Source organism: Sinocyclocheilus rhinocerous, unplaced genomic scaffold, assembly GCF_001515625.1.
Source record: "Sinocyclocheilus rhinocerous isolate Xijiao unplaced genomic scaffold, SAMN03320098_v1.1 scaffold395, whole genome shotgun sequence".
Taxonomy (NCBI): Eukaryota; Metazoa; Chordata; class Actinopteri; order Cypriniformes; family Cyprinidae; genus Sinocyclocheilus; species Sinocyclocheilus rhinocerous.
This window is the reverse complement of record NW_015660890.1, coordinates 3,082,939-3,098,625: the sequence shown is the minus strand read 5'-3', so window position 1 is coordinate 3,098,625 and position 15,687 is coordinate 3,082,939. Positions and strand designations below refer to the sequence as shown.

General features: G+C 39.1%; 1 protein-coding gene across 3 annotated transcripts in view; it reads right to left on the bottom strand.

The window, feature by feature from the left end:
- Positions 1-13,619, bottom strand: part of LOC107726040 (anoctamin-1-like) — a 39,653-nt gene extending 26,034 nt beyond the window's left edge. The window contains exons 1-16 of one of the 3 annotated variants that reach the window (XM_016535510.1): positions 13,548-13,619; positions 12,848-13,005; positions 11,596-11,634; positions 10,933-11,268; positions 6,592-6,690; positions 6,211-6,368; positions 5,996-6,050; positions 5,686-5,737; positions 4,990-5,045; positions 4,859-4,906; positions 4,707-4,771; positions 4,293-4,427; positions 3,587-3,747; positions 1,592-1,674; positions 1,036-1,116; positions 535-621 (exon numbers count right to left, since the gene is read on the bottom strand). In XM_016535510.1, coding sequence (XP_016390996.1) covers positions 535-621; positions 1,036-1,116; positions 1,592-1,674; positions 3,587-3,747; positions 4,293-4,427; positions 4,707-4,771; positions 4,859-4,906; positions 4,990-5,045; positions 5,686-5,737; positions 5,996-6,050; positions 6,211-6,368; positions 6,592-6,690; positions 10,933-11,268; positions 11,596-11,634; positions 12,848-13,005; positions 13,548-13,578 — 1,644 coding nt within the window. In that variant the 5' untranslated portion in view covers positions 13,579-13,619. The remainder of the gene's footprint in view (positions 1-534; positions 622-1,035; positions 1,117-1,591; positions 1,675-3,586; positions 3,748-4,292; positions 4,428-4,706; positions 4,772-4,858; positions 4,907-4,989; positions 5,046-5,685; positions 5,738-5,995; positions 6,051-6,210; positions 6,369-6,591; positions 6,691-10,932; positions 11,269-11,595; positions 11,635-12,847; positions 13,006-13,547) is intronic. The other 2 variants (XM_016535512.1, XM_016535511.1) reach the window with 2 other exon arrangements.
- Positions 13,620-15,687: the final 2,068 nt, after the last annotated feature.

Genomic DNA, 15,687 nt, shown 5'->3' with positions numbered 1-15,687 from the left:
AGTTTCAAAATTAACATTTTAGAGTTTAGGTTGTTTATGTTTTTACAGGATGTTTTTGATGTGTCTTTTTATTACTCTATAAGTCAGAAAATACTGTCAATAGCCATAAAAAATGTTCACCATATTTATAAAAATAAACTTTGGTATAAAGCCATGTAAACAATGGCTCAATCTACACAATATATTGTTCTATATTGTTTATGAAATCTATGCAATAGATGAAGTGCAATAAAATAAACAGTATAAAGTGTATTTCAGATGTTTTTTTCCACTCGCCTGAAATAATTACGGGTTATGAAAACCCAAATAGTGCATGAAAAAATGTTTTTGCCTAGAGTGTCTTGCCTTAAATAGGCTGTAAAAGAACATTCAAAATTGCTGGGTCAGGATGCTGTTGCACAGTTCGAAAGGGGAAAAAACCTTCCAACCTTACAACTAGGGAGTGTAATATAGAAACTGTAACACAAGCAGGTGGAAACAAGGCTCTGGAGAGATGGAGGCGAGAATGAGAGAGAAAGAGAGAGCGCCATTTACCGGATTCCCAGCTGCCATGGCTGACAGTAACCTCTGCCTCCATTTGTCCTTCCCCAGTTCCCCGCTCTCGTCCACACCTCTCTCAGGCTGGAACACACAGATCTGAACCGTCACACAATCACTGACGAAAGAGGGCAAAACTCTCGCTAACAATGCAAATCTCGGCTTTCCGGAAACCAAACCGGATCTACATGACTTCCTTTTTACTTGAGCATCACCAACACAAAGCGCAGCCTACGAGCCCCAAAGCGCCAGTGCCAAATGCTTCAGGCCGGAGCAGTGCATGATGGGAAAGCTGTGCAAAAAAAGGCCCACAGCATTTGGCACCACCTCTATCTGCCCCTACAACCATGGCAGTTCCCTTTTTGACTCTTTTCAGTAAAGCATTTGCATATTAAGCCAGAAGCCAAAAGGAAATATATTTAGATCTTTTTAAGTCAGCCATTAATGAAATGCATAATGCATAAAGCACATAAAAAATGGTAAATACAGCCTGCCCACCTCATTTTTGTTCTTTTTATTTTTCTTCTTCCTCTGCCTCTTCTGAAGGAGAATCGTTTCGTATTTGGGTCTGGGATGTTCCTAAACAGAAAAGGACAAAGAGGCAATTGCTTTCTACTCCGTGCGAGACCCAGTGGACAGCTGCAGACAGAGAGTTTCAAACCATTCAAACAGGTCAAAAATCCAGGGCAACACAAGGACACAAAGACTCAACATCTCAAAGAGCAGCCAGAAGAGAGTTTCAAACGTAAAATTCAAACCTTCGCTTTTTCCTGGCGGGAAAGATTGCGTTTAGAGAAACAACAAGTTAACATATTGGTGAGTCCATTTTTGGCCGAGACCACATGGGGACATTCACATACAGAACATTAATACTATCGGATAGGGACGCCACCATTGTGTCGCATCACATAACAGTCAGCGTTAGTCATTTTCAGTTGGTCAGTGTTAGGAAACACTGTCATTGAAATCAGCTCTTGGCCAGTGCACTGGAATCCAGACAAACACTAGTGAGCATTGAATAACATAATGTGACTATGTACGTGTGTGAATGTACCTCCTCCTCCTCCATGCCTGTCAGATCCCAGCTATAGTTCAGACTGATCTGTCTGCGCTTCCAGTGCTCTAGAAACATGGCAGCTAAAGAGAGGGAGAGATGAGGCATTCAGCAAATTAGTACTGACAAATATGAGCCTTGTGGGAAAAGAAAAGCAAAAGATGATTTATAAGGGACAAAGTGTCGTTTCTTAATGTAAGATAAATCACATTTCATTTACAAGACCATTAAAGAAATGCTCAAAAAATAAATTAGCCTGCTAGTTCAATTTACTTCAATAAAACAAGTTAATCCAACATAATTCTATCAAGATTTCATCATGTTCAACCAATTTACTTAATCCATTTAATTAAAGATATTATTTTTGTAGTGTTATAAAGTAAACTAGGAAACTAGGAACACGTTTTCCACTTCCCATCATGCTTTGCACTGGGATAGGGAGTGTAGATGTTGAAATAAAGTTTTTTTTAATGCATTTTTTAGCAAGATGAGGAAATGGGAGGACTTGTTAATGTTTAATGTTTTATGTTGGTATTTGAGAGGCTTTATGTTATGTTGGTGGTTTTGGGAGTTACTATTGTTGTGAAATTTTGAGATTGAGTGCTTGAGTTGAGGAACTAGGTATCATGTAATAAAAAATAAAAAAAACTGTGGGAGTGTCATGGATATAACCAACACCATTTTCTGGCTGCCAGCACCTAATATTGTATGTATAAAGAAAGGTTTTTATTTTGTTTTGCTAGTATATGTAACAGTTTACTTCAAAATAACTTGATTCGGTCATGTTTCTATTATATGGAACCACTGTCCATTATTCAATTAAGTTCATCCAAATAGTTATCATTTTGTGCAAATAATTATCCAAAAATTACATTCTGTTATTATTTACCCACTTTCATATCATTATAAACATGGATGATCTTTTTTCTTCAGTCAAACACAAAATGAGATGTTTAGCAGAATGTTCATGATGCTCTTTTCCATCTTACAAAAGTGGTCCATATGACTTATTATATTAAAAACGTATAGTTATTTCAGTAAGTAAAGCTAAGATACACAGAAGAAAGAATAGTCAAGGTTTGGTGAGTAAATAGTCAGGTTTGGGTGAGTAAATAACGACAGATTTTCTTTTTTTGTTTGTTTTGGGGTGAACTATCCCTTTAAATCCACACTAAACCAAACAACAAAGACCAAGGCCATGTGTGTGCTTCGAAACAGCATTGCATGGCTAATTAATACATCTCAGTACCTACATATAAACAGATGCAGTCTCTCTACACGCTGCTGGGGGTCTCTGTATTAGTAATAATATATAGCTTCTGCTACCTCACGCAGGTGCCAAAGACGGGGCAGTGTCAGGAATTGAGTGGTTTCACAATGCCTCCATCAGCCGGGCCCATGGACACAGGCAGTGACAGAAAGAGGTAACACTACTCTCTGGCCATTCAACATCTCTTCAACTCCATCACTATGGAGACAGCAGCACTTCTGCACGTTAATGCTAGCCTCTCAAACTGGTCTCATATTCGACAGGACCAAATGACAGATCTAAGTCAGCTCTTCAAGTAAATTATATACAAAAGTGGCTAATATCTAAACTAGGTTTGTTATTCTTATGTTCAAAAACAAAGATAGAGTGTAGTGGACTGGAAACATTTGGGTCCTGAGATGTACCATTTAAAATACGCACTTTCTATTGCACAAATATCTTATATCTTATATCTTATATCTATAGTGAAAAAAGGTTCTGTAGATTTTTAAAATGTTCTTCACATTATGTTTTTTAATACCTGTTCATTGAAAGGTTCTTTGAGGAATCAAAAATGGTTCTTCAATAGAATTTTCACAAAAACTCCCTTTTGGAACCTTTATTTTTAAGAGTGTACGTTAATCATAGGTTTATGTACAGTATAAACCACCAGATCAATGCATGTAAATAAAGGTATAAAACAATAAACAGTGAGATAATGAAACGAAAGGAATTTTGAGTCGTACCCCAGAGGGACATGAAGATGGCGAAGAACACGGTGGCCGGGTTGTCAAAGAGATGGCTGGCACGCGCCGTGCCACACGCTGTGCTCAGATGCCAGTAGTCACATGCTCGATCGCAAAGGGGACACATAGTGAAGTTCTGATCCTCGTCACACATCTCCTGGCTGGCAGAAACGCACACAAAAAACACACATGCACACAATTAGACACGGCCGTGCAACAGTCCAACTAAATAAATTAATTATGGCCTTGATATGATGCAGTGTGTTCAACCATCAGCGTGGCCCAATGTCTAAAGTATCAATTAAAAATGCAACACTATTTTATCTTGTGACCTCAGAAAATGCGGCTGCACTGGACAGAAACATTCCCTGCTGTCTCAAAAATAATACCGCCTGGCTCACTGTGTACTCAAACAAGTACTGACATTTAAAAGGATCACAATATTCCCTGTTCTCCCCAGGGATGTTTCAGTCACAAATGCATGCTGAGCACATTCTTAAAGCACTTGCAGTTCTAGCATAAATTAGTCCCATGAATCAGATGAAACCACACAAACACCAGAACTATGTTCCTTGATTCTAATTATCACTTTAATATCAGCGGAATATAATAATCACAGTCCGTTACTCTCAAGCTGGCAGCTGTCACGTGCCCACCCACAACAGGGACCCGTGCCCAGCCCTCGGTGGGCTTTATTGGCACATACCTAGGTATGTTTGTTTCCACAGTGGCCCAGCCATAGAAGAACACGATGATGCCCACCACAGACGCAGGGATCAAAAGCTGAGTATAGACACCAAGCCAGGCAAAGTAGAGACCTATCTTCTCGCCAAAGTACTTCCTAAAGGTAACACAGAAAACATTGGTAGTGTGTGTTGCATGCGGCAATCAATCAAGTATTGATCTACATCAGAGGTGCCCAAACTTTTTACTACAATGGACCGTGTGCTAATAGTAAATGTTGTATTATATCCAACTATGAATTCGAAATGAAGATATGCATGAAAAAAATCACATTTTTTCCAATTTTATCCTGACATGTCGGGCCAAATCTGTGCCGCAGGCCCTGGTTTGGGCATCTCTGATCTAAAGCAATGTGTCAAAGTGATCTGAGAGTTACCTGATAAGATCAACAGGCTGATACTTGTAAAAAGCACCGTATCTTGCCCATTCATCATGTAACAGCTGAAACCGGTACAACAAAAATACAGAATTTAATCACATTCTCCCTTCTGATTCATTGCATAAAAATGCAACACAATAGCAGCATACTTGTCTGTCGTTCTTCCCCTCAGCTTGTCCACTGGGGTGGAAGTCTCCCTATAAGCATACAAAAACACATTTCAAGTCAACCTGACAGCAGAACAAATGGCAAAAGAATCCAGAAAAGAAAAAAAACTCACATCGTGTAGCGGGAATGCTGAATCATAGACCCCGTTGGCTATCAATGTGGTGATACCTGTGAGGCAAAAAAGAGGGCACCTTAAAATACCCGGGAATAATGATTGACTGCTTTGACTTTAAAGTGACCCAACTTCATTGCTTTTGGAAAGCCGGCAGCCTGAGTCCTCGAGGCGGAAGACAGCTGACATGTGGAACACAGGCTTTAATCAAAGTAATTCATCAGTCCTCAAAGGAACGACACATACGCTCTTGGTGATTAGCCCTCAATTAATAAAGTAGCTCTCCAGCAACAAGCTGGAAAGACCACCACTACCCATCGCCCCCCTCTTTCCACCTCAATGGACCCGGCTTCAATTCGGATCCCAATCCCAGAACTTTATGACCCAATTTACTCAGTTTGTACAAAACCAAGTGAGAGAAAGTTTGAGAGATGGAAAGAAAAGGAGGGGTACGGCTGGAGAACTAAAGAGAGCATCAAGCCGTCCCTTCTGCCAGATAGCCTCGATCTCCCAGTAGCCCACGGTGGTCCGTCTGCACAGTGGCTCGGTCCAAGGGAGCATATGGCATGGGCTTGTGTTGCACCCTGTCCCAACTGCACCGTGCCCACATCCAAAGCTCTCATTCTGGCCCTGACTATCCTGAGGATTCCCCGAACGCTAGTCTGTGCTTAGGTTATGGATTAATGTATTACTAACCCATGGTTTGGCAGGTCCGTGTGCAGGCGGTGCGTCTGAGGATTTCATACACCTGGGACAGACAGTGAGAGAGAGAGAGAAAGAGTGAGAGAGATACAAGCAAACAAGAAACCTGAAAATTGTTCCTGGAAAAACCCCGGCGGAATTGGTTTCCTAGAAGGTTGCCTAGAGACGTCCGTCTCCTGCTGCTAGCAAATAACTTTTGTTCCCTTTTGTATATCGTGTTCTCTTCTCAACATTCAAAGAACACGTATCACATTGTACCATTCCGGCTGAAAAGAACTTTATGAGCAAAGCAATAGAGACTCACTATTCGGCTCCTTGTGGCGTTGTCAAAGAAGGTGTCCTTTGACTTGATGTTGTACCTGCAAAAAGGCCAAAAATAGCAATGAGACATCCATGAGTTACCCAGATTCCTTTGGCAATCAAACAAATCCTGTCAAGTCCTCTAAGAAAGGAACAAAATCCCATGTGGCCCCTGATGACATTTAACCCCACATCACCCCAACCACGGCAGGTTCTCACAGGTGGAGCTTGTCCCGGGAGAAACAGTGTGAAAGGAACTTGGTACGGCTGTGTTCTTGCTCCTGATGGGGTACTTTGGGCTGGAACGGTTGATTTAACTTCCGCCACACTTCGTTCATGTTAGCAGCCAGACCTTTTTCTTCCCTTAACTCGTAACTCTGAACAAGAGACAAAGTTTTTGCAGTCAAAAATTGGCAGCAAATCATTAGACCAACAATCAGCATCAGTCATATGTGCTTTTCCCTCTCTACCTTTCATACATCAGAGACACACTACATAACGTATGCAGGGACTTCTGAGGGCTTGTGGAGAACTCGCATAAGGACATCCCAAGGGACTCGGTCTGTCTTGAGATTAGGAGGGAGCTCTGCTGTGTCTTACCTTCTTGGTGGGCACCTTGATCTTGAGAAACTCTGCCTCTCTGCTCAACACCTGCCATGGCGCATGTAGCCGGATGAAAGCATGACCATGAGCCTTGTTCTGGGGAAAGAATTGAAAAGAAAGGTCTTGACATACAGCCTCCAAGTTGATTTGCGTCATTTTATGAATTAAAAAAAATACAATCAGAGAAAATAAACAGTTCTAAAGTATAAGTGACCTGTTTTTAACATAAATTTTGGTTCAGGCCAGTTAAGATGAGATAAATGCTAACCCATATGCATTTCCAATTGAATTTTCACTCATTATTTTGGTAATTAGTTGACTTTTATTTAATTTTTATTGTATATGTACTGTCAAAATGTGCAAAAACTGTACCTTAAGGCAGTACCCTTAAAAATTTGTATCTCATCAAACCATAGCAATATGTACACTTAAGGTACTACCATGAACTCTTTTAGGGGTAAATAAGGTACAAATACATCACTTGAAGGGTATTGCCCTGGTGACAAACTATTGGAGCCCTAAAGGAACAATCTTAGCACATTTTTTTTTAGAATGTGGGAAATTAACAAATGAATATTATTGAAACAACCTTTTTTTTTTAAGAAAACAACTAAACCCAATTACACCAGCCTCACAAATGTTGTGATTATATACTTACATATTTTAAGCACTAATTTGAAGTGCTGACCACTTGCCTCTTATGTTTCTAAGTAGGGTTGGGTATCATTTGAATTGTATTAATTACAATTCCGATTAATATTATGAATCAGTGTTTTTGAATGAATCTCTTGAATGAATGATTCAAAGACAAATACATTTTTTACAGCCCCTTTTCGCCAACTAAAAAAAAAAAAGATGCGCACACAGGAATTGAGGAGGAATTGAAATTTTAATTTTATAACAAGTATTCGATTCCTGACCTTAAGTATCCAATTCTGGAATTGGAATTGATTTTCGATTCCCAACCCTATTTCTATGTGTTTTACCGTAAATACATTTCACATTCATTTAAACATATGGTGGAAATTATGGCCTTTGGTAATCAACAGCATGCAAATACAAACACATAAATTGAAAATAACCTAGAATAGGCAGTATCAATGTCAAGAGAGTGGCAGATTGTCATCAAGCCCATCCAAGAGCCCCTAAAGAGGGACTATATATTACATAAACTTGGGGGGTATGGAAATGATCTCTTTTTGCTAGTTGTAGCCATGAAACCTAACACTGAAGCTGCGTCGTGCCCATACAGAGATGACAGTAACTGTATCTCTCTGGCAGTGGTCAGCCATGCCATTTAGAGAAGCATGTGTTAAGGAAGATGAAACTGAAAGAGACATTGAGATGAGAGTGATGAGACAGAAAGAGATGATGGAAACCCGAGGACATCCTCACCATCCTCTGCGTTCCAACATCACAGGTGTTTTTTCTCTGCCCCCTCCACACACACACACACACACACTCATAAAAGAGAGATAAAAATAACATGCGGATCTGAGAAGGTTAATTAGGATAAGATATTCCAATTAGTACTTCATCTCAGCAGGGTAAGGCAATTAGGTCGATTTGAGCACAGTCTGAGCAGGAGCCATCACTACAGAAACCGGCTGCGACTGACATTTGAGGGGATTCGAAGACCCATGAGCGGAAACGGTTCTTCATGGCAGGTTGAACCCTGTCTTTGACATTTGGTTTCATGAACTCAAGCAAAGAGAAACAACTCCTCTGAACGGATGCAATCCTAAGAATTCATGGCTTATACAGTGATGCAAACTCTAGCCTAAGGTGACCAGACGTGCCACTTCCCGGGGACACGTTCTGCACAGGATTTCTAAATTGCTTAAAATAACCAGGTGTTGGTTGTTTGATCATTGTATGACATCAAAGTACCACGAGAGCGATTCGAAAGCATGGAGCCGTCTGCTCTGCTCTCTATAATTCACGTGGTACTTATGTCATACACCGATAGATCGGCTCAGCGCAAACAGCCAACACCTGGTTATTTTAGGCAATTTAGAAATCCTGTGCAGAATGTGTCCCCGGGAAGTGGCATGTCTGGTCACCTTACTCTAGCCTCAGACTCAAACTTAAGTCGCACTTAAATAGACTCGACTTCAGTTAAAAGCGAGTTTCTTTTGCGTGCCATAACTCTTGTGAGATTATGCATCATTTTGTATTACATCATTTGTTTTACACAACAGCATTTCAACATGGTGACTTAAACTGGTTTAATGTCCTGAGGTTTACAGACAATGATAATGAGAGAAGCAATGGCATCTACTTTAGAAAATGCCTCCATATCTGAAATTGTGTTGCATAAAGCATTCTAGAAATATTGAAATATATAATGTTAAATGTATGTTTAGCATGGTTTGGCTTGAGGGAAAACAAATCCCAGTTACCATAGTTACCCATTCATTTTCTATTCAGAAAATGAGAAGAAATTTTCTATTGAGTGCATTTATAGATTAATCAAATTAGCTTGCAATATATAAAAAATTAGACTTGTAACTTGATTTGGACTCCACCTCAAGGACATGAGACTAGACTCTATGTCAGAGACTTGTGAACATGATGGTTCACTTGTTGTTATTGATGCTGATAATTAACTCTCTGTAAATGCATCATGCATGAATATTTACACCACTGAGAAAGGTGCACTAGTTAAACCCTAAAATAGATAGGTTGTTTCAGCATGGACCTCTACAGAAAAAAACACAATCACTAACTGTGCAAATTGATGCCAAATTACAAAAACTGCAGAAAAATCTTTCTCACCACATCGTCCTTCTAGTTTTGTTGTTTTTAGGCTTGTTTTTTTTTATTGCCACCATAGAAAGCCAATGTTATCCATCAGACCAGGGCTATTAAGACAAACAAACACAGCTAAAGCAGCCACTGACACATGATACCAGCGGCAGCGATGTCCCCTTGAGCATTGAAGATATTCAAAACAAAACTTCACTCCCTATAAAGTCAATCCACCAGGCAGCTCATGCATGAAACAATAAACCAAAACTAGACTATTCTAGAACACCTGAAGTTATTTGAGATAGCATATCCACCAGAGTGATAGTAAACTGTAACGATGTGCTGAGATAAGAGGAACACGCCAGGTGAGACATGGTTCTAAGGTGTGACTTGACCCGCTGTCCCTGTTCAGACTGTCTTCAATCAAACTTCGCTTACCGGCTGAATAATTCAGAGCGTCTGACCGCAGGTATTTGTAGTGGTCACAGAGCATACCTCGAAAACACCGGCCGGGGCAAAACATTATGTAATGACTGTGATCAGACAAAGCAGGAGAAGACTGTTGAATTAAGGTTCAGTGATCACGATGATGATGATAGCCATCATGACAAAGCGTGTCACTGCAGGCACATCTTGCCACCTTACTAGGGTTTCCATGGGGAAACGATGATTTGGAGTGCATTGTTTAATACCTCAGTGTTTTAAATGCATGATGCATGATAAAAACACCTCAGATTCAGATGATTAAGTCCGATTTCAAAAAGGGGGAATCTATCATTTACAACAACGACAAACAGCAAAGCCTTAAATTTAGAGCAGAAATTTGGTCAGGATAGGGTACAGTTAACTCAGTGTGCTGTCAAAGGCTGGTTCACAGCTCTTCTAAAAGAGAGTAGTCAATCACTACTATTACCAGCCTGATAATCTTACTTGGCTTCACACCACAAGCATTCAGTCTAATCACCCTACAGATGCAGTGCAAAATGATCACAAAGACAGAGATGCACAATAACAACGCGTTTTCTGCTATTATCTACAAGAGAGTTTTTCATTAGACAAGAAAGCATGTCAATTAGCTTTTTAAGTAAGGAGAGTTCACCTGATTCCCCAGATATGATATAAAAACAAGCTCACTAGCAACAGATGAAGAAGAGTTCATTTGGGACCATTAATAATACCATACAAATACAGTCCAATTACTCCATAATGGGCCATCTTTAAGAGTAATGGCTTACATAACAAAGCAATGATACATGGATGATTCCCAAGTTGGTCTGATGCCCTGTGAAATGGTAACTCTATCCAATACTAGGCTGCGTAGCAGGACTTGGAAAGACTGACTAGCTCATAATTCAAGCACACACAAACACTATTAAGTAAAGTTTTTATGAAAACAAACTGAAAAATTAGAAAAAAAATATTTCCAAAATTTCTAGGATATGAATAGAAGTGGTTACTCTTGAAGATCATGACTGATATTGTTTTTGACAAGGCACGACTCAACTGATCTAAAGTGACAGCTTTCTGTAAAATCAACACCAGATGTTGTGCACCAGCACAAATAAGATCTAGTCAGCTTCTACTGACCTCTTTATCATGCTCAATTTCCAGCCCAGCGTCCCTTAAATTACCCTCGAACTCCTCTCGGATCATGATTTTCTCCCCATCGGCGGGGTCCGGGGGTCCGACGTCCACCACCACCTCCGCAGGTTCATCCTTCCCTCCCTCTTGGTCTTTCTCCTCCACTCCTAAAGGATAACTACCATTGGAGATGATGGATAGTCTGTGTTGACTAGGAGACCCCCTGACGGAGGAGCGTTTTCGGTAGTGGTACACCAGTACATAGTCCACTTTCCTTCGGCCGTCAGCAAAGCACAGCCGTTTGCGAAGGTCCTGGTCCATGTCCATCATGTTATTGGCCACCTGAACAGGTGAGAGGAGAATACAATGTACCCAGGCTTACTGTTCATCAGCAGTGTGTGTGCATATCAAATTCAATTCAGGAGAAAGGTGGGGAGGGAGTATGGTGAGGATAGATGTAGGTCAGACTATTGCTTCTTAATTTGGCTGCTCTCAATACACTTCAGTGTAGATTGAAAGTGTGAAGGCAATAGCCACTTTTCATTGATACCATTATTTCTGGGTTATCCTTCATTCAAGTTACTGGCTGTAGAACTAATGCTAACCTGTTTGAGTATCGCAGCTAGTATTCTAGTAGTACTAATCTTGAGAAATCAAAAGCATACTCACATGTATCTTGTTGTCACTTGTCTGCAGCATGTTGTCACACTTAAAGAAAAACACAAAAACAGTAAAAAACAGCAACACTTTCTCGGCGTTCCAGGAAAATTGTGTTTTTTCACCGCTTCTGGTGGCATGCCCGTTTGTGATGTCACCCTACAGAGACGCCACCATCCATCTTTCCCTCTGTTTATCCATCTAACTCGCAAAGCATGAAATCCATCCGTCTGTCTGATTTTGGCACCGTTTACTGGGAAGCGCAAAGCTTTGCTTCACGCACAACAGAACGCATCTCCACAGAAACTTCTGATTTGTCCCTGACTAATTATCCCTGGAGGAATACCTGCGCGTCTCCAAGCGCCGGAGCGCATCATTACGCGCCGGAGGGGCTTTCGCGCGTGTGTAAAGATGGAGTCGCCAACAGGTTCAAAAGAAGAAAAAAAATACATTCCGCGAACATCCGTTTATTGCATCATGAATCTCTGTTAAATAGCGCTTGGTTTGAGTTAATATTTAGGATTCGGGGATAAGTGCCCCCATGAGCACAATGTGCTTACTTCTGTGCTAGTAATGTAGAAAAATTCTAAAGTAAAATAAACAGACAGAATTAAACAGAAGTTAGGTTATAATTCAAAAACAATGTTATTTATAGCCTACTAATAAATAATGTGTACTTTGCAAGTTTTTTTTTTTTTACATCAGGAAACACTTATTTGAAAATCAGTTCAGGAATAGAGTAGATTTCCTGTTATTTTCAATCGCATTTGGCAGTTGGAAAGTGTCATGTTCAAACTATTCCTGCTTTAAGTGAACAGACAGCTTGTAGTGTAGACGTATTTCATAATTTGTTTGTAGTTCATGCATTCTGCATCTTTCTCTGTCAATCGAGCAATGATAATCCCTGAAATTAGGCTATATTTAATAAATTAATATACATTTATTCAAGCTAATTTCATTTCTCTCTAGCGACATAAATATGCAACATTTTAAAACTGATTAAATTTTACAGCACATCAAAATTACCTCAATTTTTATCATTGCATATGATGACCTCATGAATCGGGAAAGTTTTTCCATGCACAGCGACCAACGGGTGCTTATAGTAAAGTGTTGTTGTTGCTGTTGTTGTGGCACTTGTTATTTGTAGAATTTTTGTGCTATTATAGTCAACTATGCTGACACTTTATTTCATTAAAGTAATCTACAAGCACATAAAAACTTAATTTATTTGCCACATATACATGTTGAGCACGCTACTCACATGATACCAAGACTCTTCAATGAAGTCAAATGGATCATCAAATGTGCAGCTGATGGAGTTCATGACTTCAATCTCAGATACTTCCTTTAAATCACTGCAGATAGAGGAGGACTCACTCAAGGCAGTGCTGACTCCATTCAGAACACAGTTATTCACCTCTGTTAATGGAAAAGGTAAAGTTTTAATAATCAATTAATATCTATACATTTAACATTTATATTAATCTTTCTCCAAAAATGTGACTACACAGGGTTAAGGATGCACTTTAACCTTTAAAAGACCTCAAAAAGAAACTTAAAAAGATGGCACTTCTTACAGCGCTTTAAACACACGTCAAAAAAATACAATCCATTTACATAAACAATATTCAACACACTAACATGAACAATTTACTGTATTTTTATTCAAAACAAAATATTTCTAGTAATATCTAAATATAATATATATATATATATATATATATATATATATATAATGTCACATACACAGGCACTCTGCATTGTATAAATCATTAAATATTATTCATCATACATGTACATGTACAGTTTACTGTTGTCAACAGCATGTTGTTATCTGGACAGAGCACAACCATTCGGTTAAATGCCTCTGGTACAGTTTATAACTAAAGACAGGAGTTTTTTAAAGCGCTGTCAACCCCTGTATAGCCAATTATCTGTCAACAGGTTTTGCCATGACTTACCTACATACGAACAGGATTTATTCACAGCCATGTTGCCGGCGAGCTGAAGTGCAACCAGGTATAGGACGCTTGGAGACTGTGAAGGTGCAAAATCCTCTCCAGGCTTTGGCCAGGCTTAATTTAATACCATGACTGCTGGAGAGAGAGAGGGCTTATGTTTGTGCCAAACTTTAACTAATTTCCAGGACCTTCAGCCACGGGTGAACAAAGCCCACTTGTCATCCAGGTCCACCAGAAATGGACCCATTAAATACTGAGAGACCTATTAAAAACTGAAGCCGATTCTGTGGAAATGTCAAAGACGTTATTAATGTCTTGGAGTGTTTATTTTGGCTGGCAGCATCATTAGGATGATGCACCTGTCCCATTCACTGCAATTATGTCACTCACTAAAATATTAGGGCCAGCAGCCTTTATCCCAGCAAACAGGAAATGTTCAAAGAACTTTGGCTAACTTACAAGGTTCTCTCAAAGTTATGGGAAAAAAACATAGCACGTTTGTTCATTTAAAAAAAAGTTCTACCAATGTTTTGCTAAAATTCCCATTAAGTAAAAAAAAAAATTCTTGCTTAAGAGAACATTCCATAAAGGAATATTCCATTTTATAATTTTGCAAACATTGTGTTACTTTTAATCTCTAAATATTCTAAAACAAGTAATAACATCTAAAAAAAAAAAAGTTAGACACATCCAACCAAAATGTTTCAGAAATTTTTTTTTTCCAATGTATTAATAATGTTTTTGTGTCTAATATAAAGTCTAATATTGGTACTGTGACATGATCAAGGCGTACTGGAAAGAAATACACAAAATGGTTCAGAAGATCATTGGTAAACTTTTTGATCTATCCCCAAGTGTCTGTCTCTTGAACTGTAAAGCTGTTGCCCTTCGCTGATTTCTTGAATTACAAGCTGATGGATGATTGTATGATGGATGATTGTATATGCTGCCATAAGACACCTACACCACTGTTTTGTTATTGTAATTTTGTTTTTAAATGTTTTTGTGCTATAGTTTTCAGAACATTATTAAAGATTAGATAACTTTGAACAAACGTTCTACTAACATTACTGGAAGAATGTTTGTTCATAACTTGCCAAAACATTAGCCAAAGCACTGAGAATGTTCATGTTAGCTGAAAGTTATCTGGTCTTTAAAAAGTTATAAAAATTTAAGCACAAAAACATTTATACATCATTCATGGAAATGTTTTCTAAACCATTTTAGTTTAAACATTGCATTCAGAAATACAATTTTACCTTAATAGGAACATTAGCAAAATGTTATTTTTTTTAGCTGATATGTGATGCTCTTTCATACAGAACATCAGAAGCCTAGTAAAACATACATTTGAACACGCAATTACCAAGATTTTCATGTTGCCAAGTTACGTTCTATATCTAGGTCTATAGGAACTCTACACATTCAGATCAGTGAGGAGACGTGGAATTTCCTCCATTCAGAAACGGCGCTTATACCCCTCACCAGCTCACCCACACAACTGCTCTCGATTTGCTTGATTTCCTCTTGGGGAAAAAAGAATGTGGAGTATGTCACGTTTTCTTCACGTTTCTGCCCGTTAAATCAGCCTTGGTGCTCTCATTCATTACACACCTTCTACTTATAGACATATATGCCTACATTACTCACATATTTCTGGAGGGTACAGTTGGGATAGATTTGGCCCACTGGAAAGGTTATAGGGATTTGCACTCTAAAGGCATGATTCTAATGTATTATCTTAATCCATGCTCTATACATATGGTGGGAGGTTAAGGCAAGGGATTGGCGGAAGTCAACTGTGCAACAGGCAAACCAACATATATGCAATGAATTAATAACAGATTTCATCTAAAGAGGTTTGGGGATGTGGATATGATGCAACATTAGCACTCTCTTGTGGTTTAAAAAAAACGGTCTTTGATAAAGCTTTGATAAAGTAATCAGAATTTTATCAGTGTGTGCCCTCATGTGGTCAACAATCAACATTGCAACCTGACTATCGCTCATGTCAAAAAATTACCAGTAAGATGTTCTTACCCTTCTCAAAAATTTAACATTCTGATAACCACTAGAGGGCGCCATTAACAGCATCATTACCCACCACTAGCCTCCAATGTCCCGAACTCAAAAGAGACCT